The 20,599-nt window shown below is 45.3% G+C and overlaps 1 protein-coding gene across 1 annotated transcript in view; it reads right to left on the bottom strand.

Annotated features, from left to right (window-relative positions):
• Positions 1-9,505: 9,505 nt before the first annotated feature.
• The window catches only part of FBXO24 (F-box protein 24), a 219,019-nt gene continuing 207,925 nt past the window's right edge, over positions 9,506-20,599 (bottom strand). Inside the window, exons 9-10 of the mRNA XM_085637266.1 lie at positions 16,109-16,279; positions 9,506-9,890 (exon numbers count right to left, since the gene is read on the bottom strand). Of these exons, the coding sequence (XP_085493392.1) occupies positions 9,567-9,890; positions 16,109-16,279 (495 nt within the window). The 3' untranslated portion in view covers positions 9,506-9,566. The remainder of the gene's footprint in view (positions 9,891-16,108; positions 16,280-20,599) is intronic.

Genomic DNA, 20,599 nt, shown 5'->3' with positions numbered 1-20,599 from the left:
GGCTCAGGAGGGCCTCACTTGATGGTGGAGCTGCGGGGGTGGGAGAGCAATTTCACTGACAATGAGTCAGTGGTCTTGCTCCAGATAAATTCTGGGCGTGGTTCTCTGCACAGCAGGGCAGGCCCCGCCGCCGCCTCCTCTGTGTCCAGCCCTCTGTCGGGCACCCACAGATGATCTGGGTCTCCTCTCCCCGGTCTCACTGCCCCTGCCCCTACACCGGCTGTTCGTGTTTCCGGCCTCCTGGCTTACCAAAAATGGCGGGTGGAAGCGGAACAGCTGCATTGTGATCCACCCCACCCCCGCTTTTGTATTTTTAAATTGGGTGCACTATTTCAATCCCAAAAGTCTTTCTGCAAATTAGAATAATATTTTCCTGTCAGGTACATTAAAACCGAATAAGGGACCTGTGCTACATACACCCGCCTACTAGGAAACACCAGTACTGATCAAATAAAATATTATGCAATATTTATTTTTCATTGGTTGCATCATTGTCCTTTGTAAATGCTGGCTTCTGATTCGTTAATAGGCTTGTTAGTCCCTCCTTAGTACCGCCTTGTCTTCATTTGTAACCTCCCATGAGGACTGGCCCTTTTACTTCTGTTGTTACACAGTACGTCTTATTTAGTTTCTAAGCACTATTTTTTTTAATGAGTTTCTCCTACTGCAAGCACGACATGCTTTCCTGCAACATTCAGCTCGACATGCGCGCTTTCACTTTCTAAACAGATGGGACAATTGCGGGCGCTTCTTTGAAGTGAAATAGGTCTTGTATTTACTAGAGTTTGAGCTATTGACATTGTAAATGACAATGCCTTTTATTTATGTGTTAGTTATTAAAACAGATAAATAAAAGGCATTGTCATTTACAATGTCAATAGCTTAAACTCTCTCAAATGAGAGACGGCCTGCATTGCAAATGCTTTTTATAACAGAATCTTGGCAGGTATTTCTCTCCCAGACAGGGGCTGGCGTAGGCTCCCTCACATGAAAGTTAAATGTTGCCAAGGGGGCAGGAGGTATAACAAAGGTGTGATATTTAATCATGTGTTTATCTTTAGGGAGGCCCGACAGGACCAGCAGAGAACTGTTCTCCAGATGGTTTAAGTGAAGAATATGTATTGGCTCATTCGGCCCGCATGCAGGGTGATACTGCTGTTCACATTGCTGTCCCTATCGATGCTGTTTAATTTCAACTGAGTAACTAAGGGCCTGATTATGATGGTGGAAGGCCTGCCACTGACAGCCTGTCGGGCCCTCCGCCATCGCTCAGCACTTTTCTGCCCGCCATATCATGACGGCGGAGGGAAGCTTTGGTGAAGTGTGGCGGTCGGACAGACCGACCGCCTGTCGGAGCTGCAACATTGGGCAGCATTGCAGCGGTGCCTGCCAGGCACTGCCGTTGAGATCATGATATCCATTTCTGCCTGCCTGTTCATGGCGGTTGACCCGCACTGAACAAGTTGCCGGAAAGGGACCTTAGGGGCCCGTAGTGGGCCCCCCTTCAGCCCGGGGCACTTTCTCTTGAAGGTTGGGGGGCACCTGTGGTGTCCCCCTACATCTCCATGCACCATGTGGCAGGCACCTCATGGTGCCTGCCACGTAGTGCAGGGAAATGTAAACAGTGCTCTATTTACATTGTGGCGGGTGCTGCAGCCAGCAGCATCCGCCACAATGTAAAGTATGGCCGGTGCGACCGCCGCGGTGGCGGTCGCATTGTAATGCGGTAGGTGGGTAGGCCACCTCGCCAGCAGCCGGCCTTCTACCGCTGCGATGGCAGTTGGATGAAAGTCTGATGCCATCATAATGATCCCCTAAGTTCCCCCCTACGTACCACGAGTAGTGAAAGGGAGACGCCAGGGCGCCGCTCATTTCAAATCTAGTTTGTCAAATAATTGATTGTTTATTGCCCAGGATAATGAATCTATGCAAACTGTTAAATAAATATCTTGTTTTTGGCTCTGTATTGTCAAGCTTTATGTATGCGTTTGCCAGGCACAGGGTTCTTTCACATCCAACAGACCTCATCCTTGGGGCCCGGCCTTGGCCTCCTGTGGAGTTTTCTTACGCATGTTTCTTCGGCCGCTCCCCCTTTGGATGTCCCGACCTTCTCCACTCCCCTGGTGGCTCTGACATACAATAAGATGAAATTTTGGCAACATTCCCATAACATGTTCTCTTCCTAACGTGTCACCTATCGCGCTGTACTTCTTTCCAACATGGCGTCCGCGCTCTACGCTAACATCAAATACTGTGGAGACTGGCAACATGGTGAGATGTCTGTGTCTCTTCCTCCTTAGCTTCAGTTGGCGTTAAGATCTGCTACTAGTAAAGTAATGCATCACATTAAATGTCCTTCAGAATTTGTCCTCATAAATCTGTCTACACTGAAGCCCACACTTCATAACATCTTACAATTCTTAGACAAGAACACTTGCTAGGGTTCATAAAATTCCCTACTTTTTTGATGACGTTTTTATAAGTTTGGCTTTTGTGTCTGACTAATTCTTTATGCAATTTCATTGGCCGGGTGCTGCTAATGAGAATGGAGACAGGACGCCACTGATTTCGGCGACCCTATCTTAGGCTTCTGTCATTGTGGGATGCTGTGGACCCCCGCCGGTTCCACCCAATGTACCGGCTCTCTAATAATAGCCTTCCTTCCATGCCCCCAAGAGAATTCTCTGCTCAGCCGACCTCGCCCTAGACACCGTCCCACGCTTCTACAGGACCAGAGCGGGTGGAAGGTCCTTCTCCTACCTCGCAGGCAAGACCTGGAACCATCTCCCCCTTCACCCCCGGTGAAGCCTGATAGTGCACCAGTTTAGTAAGAACCTAATGACCGGACTCTTTGAATGACGCCAATGGAGCTGCCCACACCCACCCAACAACAAACAACCTCCCCACTCATCCAGCATTGTGAGTAACTTACCAGCCACGGCTGCAGGGTGGATTACTCCTCTATGTCTGGCTGATCCTGTAGTGCCCATGAGTACTTTGAGGCATTAAGCAGATACTCCATGAACTTCAGAGCCACTAAACACAGAGCCGCCTGACCTTAGGATGGCAGCCACAGTCCCCTACTAACAGGTTCTGCTGGTGGTTCTATCGGTGGTGTTTTGAGGAGGGGAACCGAGAGACGCGGCCCCTGGCCTCTCATTTTGATGACTCCTGGTGCCATTGCCCAATGATCAGTCTTCTGTGGATGTATGTAGAGGCTCCAAGGCGAGCATGAAGAGTGTATAGCAGGCATCGCAAGGAAAGCCCTGGGATTATTTCCTGGGCCGTCGTGTTACCTCGCAATTGACTGAGGACCCCTGGGTTCTCGTCTCTGACTTGCACTCAGGCCTTTTCATGGGATACCCTCAGATGAAGCAATCGGGTCGAGATCCTCGCACCACCCTTGGATCACATGCCACCATCTATGACTGTTTTAATCACTCATATTATGGCGTGATCTGTATGTGTACCTCTGGGGCGTTCATCTGTTCCTTTGTTACGAAGAAAGGGGCAGACTAATGGAGTCTCTAGTTATTTTGGGCTAGCGGAGCAGAGAGTGGTGCGGGACACATCTTCAATGGACAACACTATGGCCTTGACGAGAGAGGACCTCCTCCTATCCCTTCGGGACTTCAAAAAAGAGCAATGAGAAGAACTCAGAGCTGATATTGAAGCTAAACTTAACCCTTTTAAAGCCAAGATTAACTCCCGTTGGTATCCCTTCGATCTGATGTGGACTCGATGGGCTCCTGTGCTCTAGATCTTGAACCGAAAATTCAAGAGGTAGAACGACAAATTGCTCCAATGGAAGAGGATACAACACTCCTCTGGACCCGAGTTGGAAAACCGTTCCCGGTGTGATAACGTTAGAGTGAGGGGTCTAGAGGAGGGAATGGAAGGTCTGGATCTGGAAATCTTTATCATTGGCCTTTTCTACAACATCCTGGGTGACGGTCAACTGGAGGTAAAACTGGGGCGTGTTCATAGGGTGGGCCCTCAACCCTTGGAGATGGCAAGCGGCGTAGATATATCCTTGCCAAATGTAGCTCTTTTAGGGTTTAGTAAAGAGTTACCCAACAAGCCTGGAAACTTGGAACGTGGAATTCCAGGGAGTCACCTGCTCTCTATTTCAAGACATTGCTCCAACTACGCAAGCTCGCCGATTGCAGTTGCACCCAGTTACAGAGATGCTGAACTCCAAACAGATTAAATACAGATGGACATTACCTTTTGGCATTGCCTTTGAATATAAAAATAAACTTTGCCATTTTACAGATTTTGCAGAAGCAGCAGGAGTGTTGGGAAATGAAGGTGGCGATTCGCCTGGGGCTGCCGGGAGCTCCGGCGCGTCTGCAGCAGGACCCAGCAGTCGACAATTCACGAGGATTTGGAAAACTCCAAAGAAGGGGGGCAAGCAACACAAGGAGTGAGGAGAACACGTCCTTCTTTGTCTGACTCGAGAACTCTCACAGAAGTCCCGGCATTGGAGTATCTTATGCATAGTACTGTCTTTCCTTGTGATTGTAATTAGGCAAATTCATAGCCTTGCATAATTTGAGGAACCCTTGGGCGGGTTAGGGGGGAAGACAGTATGTGCGGACATTGATGCGTCACATTTGCCAGAGGCCTCCTGCAGTCTAACTGTATTCTCGTTTTTTTTTTTTGGTACCAATTTTTCCAATGCATAGATCACCTATTCTTGCTAGAGCGGTGGGAAAGGGGATGAATTTCCACCCTTGTCGTACTCAGAGTAGATGGGACGACAAATCTGGAGGAAACCAGAATCTCTAGTTTGTATGGTTTTCCGTGATCTTGTTGTCATTTGCTTTTCTTTTTTTGTTCTTTGCATGGTGGATCGAATGATACTGGATTGTGGGGTAGGTCTGGAGGGGGATCGATGAGGCGGGAAGCAGTGGTGGTCTCATCTGGTTTCTTCAGAAGGGTTCAATGTAATGGAAAATGTGCGTAACGGTCTTCATTATTGAACTAGGACACTTACATTTTGGTCTTGGAATATTAAAGGTTTAAACTCCCCTAATAAGAGGCAACAGCTCTGGAGATTTCTGAAAGATTATCATATCGACGTTTTGGCCATTCAGGAAACATATTTGAAGAGGGGGCGATGACAACCATCTACGTCATAAGCTATATCCCACTAGTTATAGGTCATAAGCTGCTACCAAGCACAATGGAGCGGCCCTATTATTTCGTTTGTCTGTTCACTTTCAACTTCAGGATGGCACAAAAGATAAGAAAGGAAGGTTTGATTTGGTTAAAGGTATCCCCAATGGACGTCTTTGTACTACAGCCGTGACTTATGCCCCCAACACTGGCCAGTAAAAAATCCTACTCTCCTTTCTTTCCTTATTGAATGGTTTTGCAGAGGGAGACATATTGTTAATGGGGGATTTTAATCTGGTCTGGGACACCTCTCTCGACACTACCCACTCTCAAAGGTCACAAGCGGGCATTTTTCCAAAGGTGATAAAATCCGCCGTTCATCAATTGGGGTTATTGGACACATGGAGAACGCTCAACCCCACTACACAAGACTATACCTTCTTCTCACACTCGCATAGATCCTACGCAAGGATAGATTATATCTTTTGAAGTCAACGACTACTCTACACTTTACAGGAGGCAGAGATCCCTTCCATACTCATCTCGGATCATGCCCCATTGGAGAGTGTTTGCGATTGGCCAGTGAAAGCCCCCAACATCCGTAGATTATTTTTCCCTAATGCACTCTCACGAGACAGGCCCTTTCTGGATGAAATACTGAAATGATAAGAGAGTTGTTGCAGGTAGATGATCCCAGTGAAGCTTTCCATTCTGACACCTGGGAAGCCTATAAGGCAGTTGTACGGTGCAAATGTATCTCACTAATGTCTGCTCTCCTACAACAAAAAGCCACGTATGGACAGGCCTTGGGATGGGAACATCTTCAGGCCGAGGCGGCACATAAGGCATATCCTTCTCTTAGTCTACAGAGGAAGGTACCAGCGCTGGAAGGGAAGCTTCAGGCGATCTGTACTGATAGTGATCAAACCACAATCTTACACCTCAAGGCATTGGGTTATGAGCGGGCAATGCGGTAGGCGACAATGCTTGCAAACAGCTGAGACATAAACAGGAAAACAACTCTATTAAACAAACTGAGTAGGGGGCAGGGCTGATACATACGACTGTGAGAGGGAAAGCCCAGGCGTTTCGAGCCTTTTATAAACAATTATATTCTGCAGACCGCTTGGCTCCGGTAGCCCAGTTGACATGTTTGGATGCCGCTGCACTGCCACGAATACCCCCAGGAATGAACAAATAGTTAAATAGTCCTATCACAGGAGAAGAAGTGCTGGCTGCGATAGACTCCCCTAAACCTCATAAAGCTCCCGGTCCTGATGGTCTCAACGCTCATTTTTATAAAACTTTTAGTTCAGACCATTCTCCTCATTTGACTGACCTTTTTAATCAAATAGCCATATCTCAGAAAGTCACCCAGTCAATGAGTAAAGCAATGATCACGGTCACTCCTAAACCGGGGGAAGACACGTAGTTTTGCTCTTCGTATAGGCCAATAGGATTGCTCAACCTGGATGCTAAATTATATACTAAGATACAGGCCACTAGACTGGAGGAAGTACACCCTGAATTGATACATTCCGACCAGTCAGGTCGTCAGATGCATGCCAATTTAGGACGCGTGATTCACCAGATAGACAAAGTAAACTAGAAGTGGATCCCCTCGGTCGTGTTGGAATTAGATGACGAGAGGGCTTTCAACTGTGTAGACTGGTCCTTTTCTGAACTACGGACGATGTTTATTAACTTTGTTTGGAGGGGCCGACGAGCTAGAATTTCTTACAAAGTCCTAACTCGGCTGCAAGAGATGGGGGGCCTAGCTCTCCCTGATATGTTAACCTACTACAGAGCCGCACGACTCACGGTTTTAACCCAGTGTTACCTTAGAGCCTTGGATAAGCATTGGCTCTATATGGACAGAGCTATAGTGGGATCAACTATTTGGGATGTTCTATGGAAGCCTTAACCAGATCGCCCCCAAAATGCGTATTTGAGTATACCCACATCCACCACGCTCAAAGTGTGGGATACAGTAGTTAAATCCCATGGGCTGATGGCTTTTCCATCCCCATATAGCCCTATCCATTATTATCCAGCGTTCCCTCCTGCACTGTCTTCGACAAATGGCGTGAAGGGGGATGTCTAATCATTTCCGACCTATTCCATGGTGAGAATGTTCTTACCTTTGAGCATTGTTGCCATGACTTTCTATTGCCTCCTCTGAAAGATTTCATTATATCCAATACAGCCCCATATAAAAATGTCTTCCACCGGGACCTTCTCCCTATAGAGCGATTTGCTAAGAGCATGGGGACAACCCGGGGTTGTATCTCCTATGTGCTTAAGCCATTAATAACTACCAAACACACGCCCTCTCCTCGCCATGTTCTATTTTGGGAAAATACTTTAGGCATCACGATCAAATATAATCACTGGCATACGCGGCACAGAGATATCTGTGAACATAATCGCTCCATGGGGTTAATAGAAGCACATTATAAACTTCTATATGACTGGGATTTATACCCGGAGGAATTGCACAAAAGTTTCCTGAACGCCTCAAATGCATGTTGGAGAGGATGTGGGATGACAGGAGATTTTCAACATATATGGTGGGACTGCACTTCCATATGACCATACTGGAAGGACATTCTCTCTCAAATCAGAGAAACTTTGGGCTATCCGATTTCTAACAACCTTGAATATGTTCTATTGGGTGCATGAGATCCTCTATTGGAACACCAGACTCTGGGGGGCGTTCTATTTTATGGCTCTGTTTGGGGTCTGCGAAAATGACCATAGCGGCGGTCTGGAATCAGGCTCAAGCCCCCCCACGATTTCCCATTTTCCAATACTCGACTCTGGTAGGCTCTTGCATTGGAACTTATGGCTGATATAACGAATAATACTCGGTAGGGCTTTGGCTTTGTGTGGGCTCCTTTAGTACACTTTCTATCGAGGGGGGCTCCCCCTTATATCATGCCACCCCGATATTAGAGGGTTTCACCTCTTCCATATATAGCCTTACGGGGATCTCCCCCTGCATCCGTGGCTCCCCTCGACCCCCGACTCCTATGATCTAGACACGCCATGACCTGATATCCCCCTGCTTCAGAGGTTCCCCAGGGTTCCTGATCCCACCATGCATATTATCATTTTTTCTTTCTTATTTGGCTGTGTTTTGTTATTTTTCATGTGATTCATCTGATTTGGAGAAGGGGCTCTTTATTGGACCTAGAGATGATGTTTTGCAGGACTGCGCAGAGGTTTGTATGCAATGATCTGAGTGAATTTGTTGAATGTTCTAGTGATCATCTGTATCCGCTATTAGCACACTGTGGATCTAATTTGTCAAGGTATTCATAATGTACTGTGTGATGCTGGATCCTACACTCTCTTCGACAAAAAGAAATCTTCGTGAGTCAGGGATTTGCCTCTGATAGACACCTCTGCCCTACGTCTTGGTGACTGTCTCGCCATGAAAAATCCCGGAACCCCTCTGGTACTTTTGGTGCCACTCGGAACCACCCGTCAAAAGGAAGCACAATTCTTTTCTTTGACTAACTTATGCGCGTCCTCCCATTTCTGTTCCGCATCTCCTAACTGTTCACTAACCCACTTTGAACGCATTGTCCTACTCTGGGCTCATTCCACCTGTGGTCAATAGACCATGTTTACTGTGCCCTCATATTCACCAGTTTACGCACATGGTCCTTTTTTGCAGCCTAGCCACATCATCAAACCAGAGTCATCCCAGTTTGCCTTCCTAATCCAGTCTAAGCATCACAAAGTTGTGTTACTCTAATATGTATGTGGTTTGCAAATGTTTCTCTTCAGCTTTATTTATGTCTGCCTGCCAGTGTTTTTACTGTGGTTCTTTGTAATATTTGTGAACAGTAAATACATGCCTTTAATATAAAAAGTGAAGTCCATACTCTAACTCAAAGTTGAGGACAGATGCCAATAAATGGTGGGATTGTACATAGTATGAAAAGTGGGAAAACGGCAGAGAGCCACGCTTCGTGTGTACTTCAAGACCACCCTCGCTTCCTATATGTCTGAGGAAAGTCAAGATGAGGTTCAAATCACAGACCCCTCAAAATTTCTCCTCTTTGCAGAGATTCTCAGGGGAGACCTGGTCTTCAGAAAGCACATTCCTTGCATTTACCCTTCAAAATACTCTGCCAAAAGTCTGTCACTTTTTATGGGTTCATTTATTTGCTTTATTTTTCCCAGTTAAATAATTGGTGGGCGGTAGTAAACAAGATTTTTCTCCATTCTAAATCAATAATAGCATGATCAGGTCTTCGTGCAGTGTGCAGGCCAGGCACCGCCTCCCGGATCCAGGAGATGAGGACATCCAAAGTGTTCAGTGATGTCTCCATATCCTCCACTCCTTCCCCCTCCAGTTTCCTTGTTCCCCCATAATGTGCTTCTAATATCCCTCGTCCTCCTCTTTCTCGTCCTTCCGTCTCTGTAGCGCCAAGCTAGGTGAGGATCTGTTTTTGCTGGGCTTGACGCTGCATCATGCTCAGGGCTTCCCAGAAGAAGTCTTTCTGGAAGCCAAAGAGTGACATGTGGCCCACGATCTCCCGCATCTTGGCCATCTGCTCCTCGAGGCTGGCACACTTGTGGAGCTGGCTGAGGTACTCCTCGCAGGCCCGGGCTGCCTCAGCTTCCAGGTCCGTGCCCTGGCACCGGGCCTTACCAGCGGGCAGCTCGCGGTAGCAGGACAGCTCCTCCACATCATAGCTGGAGAACATGTAGAGACACTCGCGAGTGGAGCAGAGCTGCTTGGTGCAGAGGGGCACCTGTGGGGGGAGAAGAGGGCATGGTGTTAGAGAGAGGGCCCTGAGAGCAGCAGACACCACTGAGGGAAGCAGAGGGTGTTGGGGCAGGAGTAGCAGAATGGGTGACCACTAGGATCATTGGTGCTCATGGGATTCAAATCCTGGTATGGAGGGTTCAATTGCAGATTAATGTTCTGGCCAGTCACTTAGACATTCCATTTCAAAAATAAGAATCCAAAATCACAATGCATGAAAACCTGACCAGCTTCACTTAGACTTGTTGGCGGTCCCACTGGTGGCAGCGACTAGAGATAAATTGTTATAGTTATGATCTGTATAAATGTCATCACCTGTCTTTCTATCCCTATCACCTGTCTGTCTTTACAGCTTTATGTGGTGTAATGTAGACCCACCAAAGCATTTTACATAAACAATGAATGTACTGAGGGCAAGCCATAGAAAAAGATGTACAGTAATTGTATTTATGTAGCGCCTTCTACCCCTGATGAGGTGTCAAAGCACTTTTTGAAGAGTAGCAGGCTACTACTGAGCCAACAAATGATTAGTGGCGGGTTAGTATAGGGAAATATGAGTTAATTTGAGCAGTGGACATGCAAGTATGTTAGTTGGATTGAATAGGATAATGCAGGGATAGAAGAGGGAAGAGTCTAGAAAGTGTTATTTGAGAGATCACAGATCTAAAATGAGGCTCGGGATGAGGAGGGAAGCAGCTTACTTCCTCATTATGAGCTTCCTGGGGAGGAATTGTTAGCACATTTGATAAAATCTGACACTGAGGTGTTTGGAATTTATTGAGTGCGAGCATTTTCACCTATCCGGAGCTTTTTCCTGAAAATGGAGATGAACAAATGGATGTTGGTGCTTCCCGCACCCAAATCGTATGTCCCAGTATTTTCTTGTTCTTGTTCACTCTTTAGATTCTGGGCGGTTTAACACAACACAATTTAACAGGGGTTGCAGACTTTGTCACCCCTGTTAATTTCTGGGTGTGATAAGCATTGCTCTGCTTATAACTGTGATCTTTGAACGAACAGATGTTTCCAGGTGAGATTTTAGGGAATGTTTCCTAGAGATCTGACTGTCACACTTGAAAACAGTACGCTTAAACTGAGGTCCTTTCGCTTTGTTCCCTTTGTCTTGATTTCGATAATCTCTGCAGACGGATCAACCAGAAGTGTTAGGAACATGAGTTTCTTCCTACATGGAGACCCCCTCAATGAATGCGACCTTCTCTGGTGTGTTACCGATGAGGTGTGCTTGCCCTGAAGCAAGGCAGATTCGTCATTCATGGCACTTACGTGTTGTCTCCCCATGAGACCCTGCTGTTAATATTTTTCTAAATTTAGAATAAACCTCACATTGCCTGTATTCAAACTCCTTATGTACATGTCATGGTCTATCAGTTCATGAGGAGCTGAGCTGAGCTGCTCAGCAGTTGCTCTGACTTCAATGTGTTGAACAGTAATGGCCGATATCTACATGCATAAAAAGGACTGTATCCCCACAGCCCCCTAAGCATAAGGCTGCAGGCACCTGGAGCTTTTATTTGACACCCAGGCAGGTTCAGCATTGTTGGGTGCCAAGTGAGACCTCAGTGTAATCTGGTACTTGCAGTGGCTCACATCTGCTTTAGCCTCTTCCTAAGATGCCCATTGTGTGCCCTGTTGACAGCATCACAACAGCAGTGGAAGATGTAAATAGTCCAAACTCAAGATGGGAAGCTGTGCACATCAGGTAGAAAGATGTCTGGCGTTCTGCTATGCTCAGGTTAGAACCCTTCCCAACCTAGGGCTGGGGCCGTATCCCCACTGTTGTACCCACCTGTGAGAGACTGACAGACGCATCTCCTCACTGCTCAGGAAATGGAAAAGGCTCTCATGAGCAGCTGCCAACTGCCCACTTGAGGGGTTCCCATTTGATTGGATTGTGAGAAGCCATGTCTGCCCTTCTGCCAATGAGGATGAGCCATCCACAAGTGGGACGCATGATGAAGCTTCCTTTGGGTGCCCAAACCTCTTCTTGCCCACACATGTGTGAAAACCACGGGGATGGCAAATGAAAGCAATTGTGCTTATTCCAGACATATTTGTTGCAGCCATGGTAACCATGAGATCCTCTTATTCTAGCCAATGGCATTGGTTCTCACCAGTCCTTTGGAAACATCAGGGTGCAGGGAAGGCGTGATGGCTGAGCGGGTGCTCGAGAAAGGAGGAGACAACTTTGCTGCTCTCTTAGCAGCCGCTAAGTGCAGTCGTTATACTACTTGTTGTAAATGCTGTTCGGCTTGACACTAGTCTTGTCTTTTCATCCTTATCTCCTTCTTCCTTCTCTTTTTCCCCGTTGACCTACTCTCTCCTTAAGGTTTCTATCTCAAATTAATTTAGGCGGAGGGGAGCTTGGCTATCTCAAGAAGGTGGGAACAAGACACTGGCAGTGGCTAGGGGAAGATGCTGGGTGAGGAACCTAATCTGCAGGTCTGGAGGTGAGGAGATATCAGCATTCTACACTGAAACACAAAGACGATGGGTGGGAGGCTCGCAAAAGTTGCCACTTATGGCAGTTGCTCGAACAACATTCCAGTCACTGTTTTTTGCCCATTTCCCTGCTCCAGTGACCTGCCATATGCAAATCAGAACTGGCACAACTCCAGGAGGGAGAGTCCAGCCCATGGTTACGGCTGAAGTAGCTTTCTTCTCATGCTGCAGAGCTAGATGTAGTCATTCGGTGGCAGAATACTTTTTTTCTGCACAGCTGGCAGGCTGTACCTTCACAATAACAGTTGCTGCAGCTCATTCAATAAGCTCACATCCTCCCCTTCCAGTCGCCCCATTCTCCTCCAGTTTTTTTTATTAGACTTCAATGGATCTAGCTTCCATACTTGTGCAGGAAGATTGATCGCTATTGGCCAAATGGGCCATAGAGAGGGTTCCAGAGATGGAAAAGGGCAGAGTGTGTTACTTCCATTATTTGTGGTGCTTTAAAAAGATGGAGGACTCATGTCGATTCTGGACCTTTGACTTCTGAACACATCCTGAGAAAGGACAAGATCAGAATGTTGGCCCAGGTTGCTTCCACCTTGAATCCAAGGAAGTGGATGGTGTCCTTGAGATACTATTTATTTATATATGGGCATGTATGCTGGACCTCAGAAAAAAGCCCACAGTCCCTCTCTTTGAGTTGTCCTAGAGATACTGCCTGCAGTTCAAGGTGGAGTAAGAGCACTTCCTGTTTGCTGTTCTACCCTTCAGCATCACCTCTGCCCCTTAGGTTTTTACAGAGGTGATGGCGGTGGTCGCATCTCATTTTTGCAGGTCGGAGTTACATATATGTCCGCACCTCGATGACTGGCTCCTGAAGGCAGTGATTTGTGGGCCTCCTGTAGACAGTGGTCACCTTTCAGTCAGCCGGCGTCACCCACCGGTCATCAAACTCAAATGTCTGGACCTATAAGGGATCTTCCTAATGTTTTGAGGGTCTTTGGGCCCATTTCAACTGAGTCAAGGGCATTTCAATGGCGTTGGCAAGAGGTGTCCTGGTATTGTACGTCTTCCAGGCTGCTACATGGGCGCCTAAACATACTTTTAGCAGGCATTGCTTTCTAGACAATCAAGTCCACAGGAAGGGCCATTTGGGCCGCTCGGTCCTGCAGGACTTTCTGTAAATCCGCTCCTTCGACCCTCTAACACTGGGAGGTAGTGCTTTGGTATCTATTCAAAAGGTGAGGAATCTACAGTTATAAGTATCCAACAGAACAAGTTATACACAATTGGTAATATTCTTTCTGATGGGGGCTCTCTGTAACCGCAGATTCCTCACCACCCTCCTTCTTTTTTTGTGCCACGGACTTTCAGGGTTCTACAATGGTTTCAAGTTAGATTTCATACATTGCCATTCTTCCCGCTTGACACAGGTAATCCACACTGAAGAGTTCAAAAGTAAATTGGCGTACTCTTGCTGGGGTGATTCTTATATACGGCTCCATGCCATCGCTCCAGAGATCGAACACGGTTGCTGCGGAGTCTAATGGTGCCACCTGCTGGGCCAATTGCTGTGTGAGAAAGGTTTGGAGCTAGTCTGGCACCTGTGGAAATTCAAAAGGTGAATAATCCACATTTAAATAGAGTATCTATTAGAGAGAGCTCTACCGAAGGTAACTGACTGATATAATCTTCATATATTTTCTATTTTAGGTATCCCGTTTTGGATTATACATGGTCATTTATTTGCGTATAAGTACTAAATTAAATGCACAAAATGCCAATGTCGTTCAATTATTTGTATCATTGCAACATGAAAATGAATTATGCTCGAATATATTCATGTTTATTTTAGCTTGACTTGAACTGTTTTTCTCATTATTGTTTTTAAAAAATGAACAAGGCTTCACAGAAATTCGTATCTTGAGTTCTCAGTTATTGTTTGAGCAGCAAACTCTATATTTCACAGAATAACTAGATGGAATAATAGGTGTGGTTCCTTATTGTTTATTCTGAAGATGTTGAACAATGTATAGGCAGAGTATATAAACTAGAATGAGGCATTATTAAGTAGTGAGGAACTTCAATCCAGGGAGTAGAGAGGAGCTTCTATCCAGGGACTGGAGGCTGAGGGCCACCCAATAGCCATAAACAACTTTCCTTTCTGAAACTATTGAGAAATCACATGGAGTCCTCGTAGCTTCTTATCTGCAAGTTCAAGGACAACAGAGCCGCTTAGACAAGAATAGAAGCTGCTACTCCTTTATTGAATATTGCTTCTATTGTTCAGAAAAGGTTTGTGGCTGCAGAGCATCTATGAAACTCAGGTAGGCCCCTTTTTAGTGCTAGGTTTAGCTTAGCCTAGGGAAAGGAAGGGTTCGGGTTGTTGATGTAAAGAAGCCCTAAAGCACCATCTCAACGTTAGAATATTTTCTGTTTATCCACCTTCTGACAGATATCAATATGACTATGTTTATTTTTTAATTGTTACTACTGGTATTGCATGCACTATGGTAGGATTTAAAGTCTTGAACAAATATTCCTGGTTCCCTAGTGTTCTTGAGTGTGTCTATTCATGATGACAGAGGGTCTGGTTTCCATTAAAACCTGTGAAGTCTTACAGTACCTAAAACGCACCCTACTAGTAATGCTCAGTGGCTTATGGGAGGTACATTGACTACGTCCTGGTGCCAGAGGGTTTAGAAAACTTATCCCTGTGCAGTTTTCTGGAGAGAAGTCCTGAACATGTATAATAACTTGTTCATCCAGTTAGTGGTGTTGAAAAACAATGGAATGTAACACAGAATTTGAAAAGTGTAGCTGTTAAAAATGGTCCCAGCAGAAAAGTTATTAGATTTAGTCTTTTGTGTCAGCTGAGACATGACCCCACAAAGCATTACAGCTCTTCTAAAACTAAAGCAGCATGTTCATCCTTTTGGAAATTAAATATATTTATATGGGTTATGGCTTATTTAGCAGGGATTGCACCCTAACCAGATTCAAAGTGCTGTTTAACTATCAAGGATAGACTAATGCCAGTCTACCGGTAATAAAAACAGTAAAGCAACAAGAATGTGAAGATACAGTGAGGCAGGTGAACAGGTCCAACAGTCGTAGATATACAGTGCCACTAAGATTATTGCAGAAACGTTAAATAAGAAATACAAATATCAACAGGGAATGATACATAATAAGAGATAATGTTGGAATGGGCATGATAAGACACTAATTTAGTTTCATTGGTGACCATTCAGCACGACGGGTTACCAGTGCTAGGCAGTAAATATACCAAAGAGCTGAAAGGAAATATGACATGTGTATAGGGGCAGAAATCTAGGGCTAATAAGGAAAGACAACATCAGGGAGAAAAGTCTAAAGTGTGACAAAGGAAAATTCACAGCCGAGGACTGTAGTGGGCCAAAGCAGTGCAGTGAAACTTAGAAACAGAAAAAAGAGAGTTATGTCTCATTGAGGGCAAGAGAATATCTCAAACTTATGGTTTAAGGGGCATAAAGAGATGTTAAAATAGTACTGGAGGTACACTTGAAACAAATATTTTCTCCACTGGCAGAGAATTGACCACTTTCTACACAGGTCAGCAGCTATTCTTTGACCACCCACCTCCAAATCAGGTCACTTGTCTACTAGTAGGAATTAAGAAGAGGCCAGCTCAGCCTCCCTGTCTTCTCCAAGGTGCCTTCCCTTCCCATGCCCATGGGTACCACCTGAGCACTCACTTACCTTGACATGCAGCTTGACAAATGAGGCGCTGCCCTTGAGCCATCCCGGCAGCCTCCCGCCTGCACCGCATCCGCTACCGTGCACCTCCTTGCTGAAGTCGGCCCCTTGGGTGAGGACCAGGGAGTGATTCAAGCCGCACCAGATGTCGATGGGCCGCTTCAGGTAGCGCACCTACAGAGAGAGAGAGAGGCGGCAGTGCCCAGGTGCACACGTGGCAGCTTTCGAAGTGTTTATGATCTTAGCTTTATGTTAGTAGAAGGTTTTCTTAAGTGCTAAATGAACCAGTGACATCACAGTACTCTACAACACATGAAAACAATATAAAATAATATGACTGATCCTTTAAGTCCTAATTGTTGTACCCTGAGATTGCTATCAATAATCTCTCAGGAACACTCCAAACAGGGAACATTACCTCAGCTAGTCCAAAAAGAGGCACACTACGAGGTTTTTCAAGCATGTCGGTATAGTCCTTCATCCATCCATCCATCCATCCATTCATCCATCCATTCAACTAAGGGGAAATATCAAATGTTATTGGCAGGCCAGTAAACAAATGATGTCCTTATTTGTAAGAGGTCCGCAGAGCAGAATCTTCCACAAAATATAGGATTTGTGTCTACCCCTCTGGCGGTTGAACCGTACGGTTTACAACACTTTGATGACAGATGTGTTCCAACAGAGACCGCCAGCTGGGGTAGCAGCTCCCCCAAAGTTTAAAGCTAGCTCCCCCATGCATGGTGGCAGATCACAAACCTGAACTGCAGCAGCCATTTTAGTGAAGTTAACTGTACGAATGGGCACCATGGGAAGAGGGGCATATATATGTATGTATGTATATATATATATATATATATATATGTATATATATATATATATACTGATGATATATATATAAATCGGCAGCTGTTTCTTCACGAGGGCGGGGGAGCGTTGCCCCCTGCCTACTGTGGACAGCACAGGAAAAAATAAAAGGATAATGAAAAGATTTCATTGCCGTTTTATTTTTTACCGATGTGCGCACTGCAGCAGCCGGCCTACCCTGAGCGCAGAGACATGCCACGCGTGTCCTCTGCTGCGGAATGGCAGCATGGAGGACGGAAGCAGTGGCTGACTAGACACTTCAAAGGGTGTATGTCTCTTTGGCCAGCTGTCTTGTGAGGCTACAGTGACATGCGCACTTTGAAGCTTTCCACCCAGCTGTTTTAGACAGCTGGGTGGAGACCAAGCACAGGGCTCCAGGACCTGAAGGAGAGACCCGCCAGCCGCTCCATCCAATCCAGGCACTTCTCTCATGCTGGTTAATAGCATAACCTAAGAGCAGCATCTGGATTGGTTAGGGGAGTTCGACCTCCACAGCAGACTGCAGATTCAGATGTGGAACACAGAGGAGCAGCCGTGGTCCGTGCAGGTAACAGCCGTGGGGCTGTGGGGCTATAAGGGGGGATTCCGAGGGACGATGTAGCGGGAAAATTAAATAAATAATTAATTTTCCCTCTGCATCGTCCCTCGGAATCTCCCCTTGCACGGCCCCACCACACCACCGCTGTTACCTGCACGGACTGCGGCTGCAGAGGAGGATGTACAGCTGTGGGTAAGTACCATTTATTTTATTTATCTAAAATGTTATTGTAGTTGTTTTTTTCAGCTTTTGGAGGAAACGGTTGTTTTATTTCGGTCTTTTGGAGGAAGGGGGTATTTTATTTGGGGCTTTTGGAGGGAGGGGTGTTTTACTTAGTTTCACACACCTGTTTACAGCAATATATATTTATATATATACATATATCCATCAAACAGAGTTTGCCCATGAAGGAGAGCCACAACAGGAAGGTAAGTTTATCATTTTAATCACGGATTAAACTCTGTTTGATGGATGTTTTCACACAACGAGTGCCATTTCAAATTCACTTAAATACACCCTATAACAGTGCACATGATGAATAGACATAAAAGACTGTTACCAGTGTAGCTGCCCTTCGTAAAAATGTATATATATATATATATTCACTGAAAAAAAACATAGGTTTCAGGGACGTTATAGTTAGAAATTAGCATTTAAAAAACCTTAGAAAATTACTGAAAAAACCATAGGTTTCACGGGTGTTATAGTTATCTGGACATTTCACTCGTACAAAACCATAGAAATTCCTCCATTATAGTTAGTTCTGCTAACTATAACTCGCACGCCCGCAATGCATTGCTGATGATGTCACATATTACATCATTCATGACATGGTCAGTGACATCTCAAATGACATCACTGATGACATCATTGATGACATCATCCAGTGAATGTGGTTTTGTTTGAAATTTAAATATGTATTATATATATACCAATCTGTATTGAAGATTGAGTGGATATATAACTGTCTGGATGGAGGTTTTAGTAGCTGTCTGACTGTCTGTTTAAGTGAGTAATTAAAAGTGTCTCACTAAATACATGGGTTAGTAACTAAACTATGTGAATGTGTGCATCACTGTCTCTGTTGTTGTACAACCTGCTGCATCCGTTGGTCACTAACCACATGAGTGTCTATATTAGTTATTGATTAGTTGGCTGAGTATTTATATGGGAGACTGAGTGTGTGTGTGGTTGGGTGGGGGGTGTAACTCTATGCATAGATGTGTGAGTGGTTGATTGACTAGGTGTATGAGTTTAAGAGTGCATGTGGAAACAGTTGTTTGGGTGACTGAGTGTGTTTATTGGTGTGTTGGTGAGCGAATATATGTCTCAGTGGTACATCTGCAACAAAGTACAAAAATAAAAGGCATTGTATGTGAGAGTTGGTGAATATAAATAAGAATACGCAAGAGTCAGTGATTGTGAGAGTGACTGTATGGATGAGTGTATAATTGTAATAGTGATTTTATAACATAGTAACTATGAGTTACTATGTGTATGACTAAATGAGGTGTTGTTTCACTTGTGTGTATAACTGTGTTGGTGAGTAAATGTAAGTGTGATTGATTCTTTTGATGAGTGAGTAGGATGACTGCATTATCGACTAGGATGACTACTGATGTGTCAATGTCTATATAGGTATCAGGAAGACCAGACGGAATCTTCACGGAGGCAGAATGCAGCTGAATTCCCAATGCCCACCTCCCGGAGCTAGCTGCGTTGATTCAACTGCTCCAGGCAGGGGGAAAGGGGAAGTGGACAGAAAAGAGACACTCGTGCTGAACTGGCTCCCTCTTCGACTTTCAGTAATTGCCCAGGAAGACCTAATGCACAGAAGGGAACAAAATTCCATTCAACATTCTAACTGGTATTTTTAGACAATGTACTTTTCTCTGGACCTTTACCCTACCAGTTCTTCTGCAGGAGCTATGCTTCTCTTTATTTCCCAGTTTGATGATCACTGGTTTTGTTCTACAGGAAGATCTAATACACACATAAAAGAACTGGTTAAGTCTTAGTCTTTTCTTCAATTCTAATATTCTTTTTACCCTTGTGCCCTCTTACCTATTCTCCTAGCCTTCCTTGCCTCTCTGGTTGACAATTAGACCGGAACTGAAGTTATAGTCTAAAGCTGCTTGTTAGGTGATGAATACTGCTCACTGAGTCCTTCTTGCGTTACTTGGTTACGCGCAAAAAGGGACAGGGGAGGGTAGACAGGAGGAAGGTAAGAGTAGGTAAGTCGCAAGGAGGGTTAGGGTAGAGGCAAAAGCAGATGAAGCATTGTTTTCACTGAATGAAGTTCAGGTGCTCTCAAGTCTCTCCGCTATCTGCTTACTTGTGTGGAGTTTCTCTTCAAATACTGCAGCCGGTCTCCGACACTCGACGGTAAGCCTACCGGAGTAAGGAGACCCTGGAATTACCTCAAATATCTTCGGATGCGCTGGTGTCAAGTTTCTTCTCCCACTCTGAGTTCTACTTTAACTTGACCAAGAATTATATCGGCTCAGACTAAATCAGAATTTCACTCTCTCTAGTGTCTCCAAACTAAGCCTAGAGACCTGTGACTAAATACATGAATTACTGAGGGAAACTTCGAGTCGAGGAGCGAGAACTAAAGCTACCTCACTCGCCTGTGACTAAATTGAAGTGCGCGGCGAAACGCGCTCCGTGAACAAACGAAGTCTCCTCTCTCGCGAGACTTCCTAACTTCATTGGTTAGTAAGGAAAATTGAGCGGCCATCTTAGAATGGAGTCCATAGCCTTTAGACGCTAGTCCAGTAATTGCAGAGGGAAGGTTTCACCAACACCCGATGCTGTCCCACTGTCTTATGCTTTGTGATAATGACATTTAGATCCTTCCTGACAGTACCCCCTCTCAAAGACCGATCTCTCGGTCTTGGTTTCAAAGGATGCTGTGCATGAAATCGTTTTCCCAGTCTAGGGGCATGTACATCATCTGCTGGTTCCCATGATCTCTCCTCAGGTCCAAACCCCTTCCAGTCGACTAGATAGAATAAGTTTCCTTTTGTCTCCTTTGAATCTAAAACTCCTTTTACTTCGTACTCTAAATGTTTGTCTATCATCAAAGG

This window comes from Triturus cristatus, chromosome 12 (assembly GCF_964204655.1).
Source record: "Triturus cristatus chromosome 12, aTriCri1.1, whole genome shotgun sequence".
NCBI lineage: Eukaryota > Metazoa > Chordata > Amphibia > Caudata > Salamandridae > Triturus > Triturus cristatus.
This window is presented reverse-complemented; position numbering and strand designations above follow the sequence as displayed.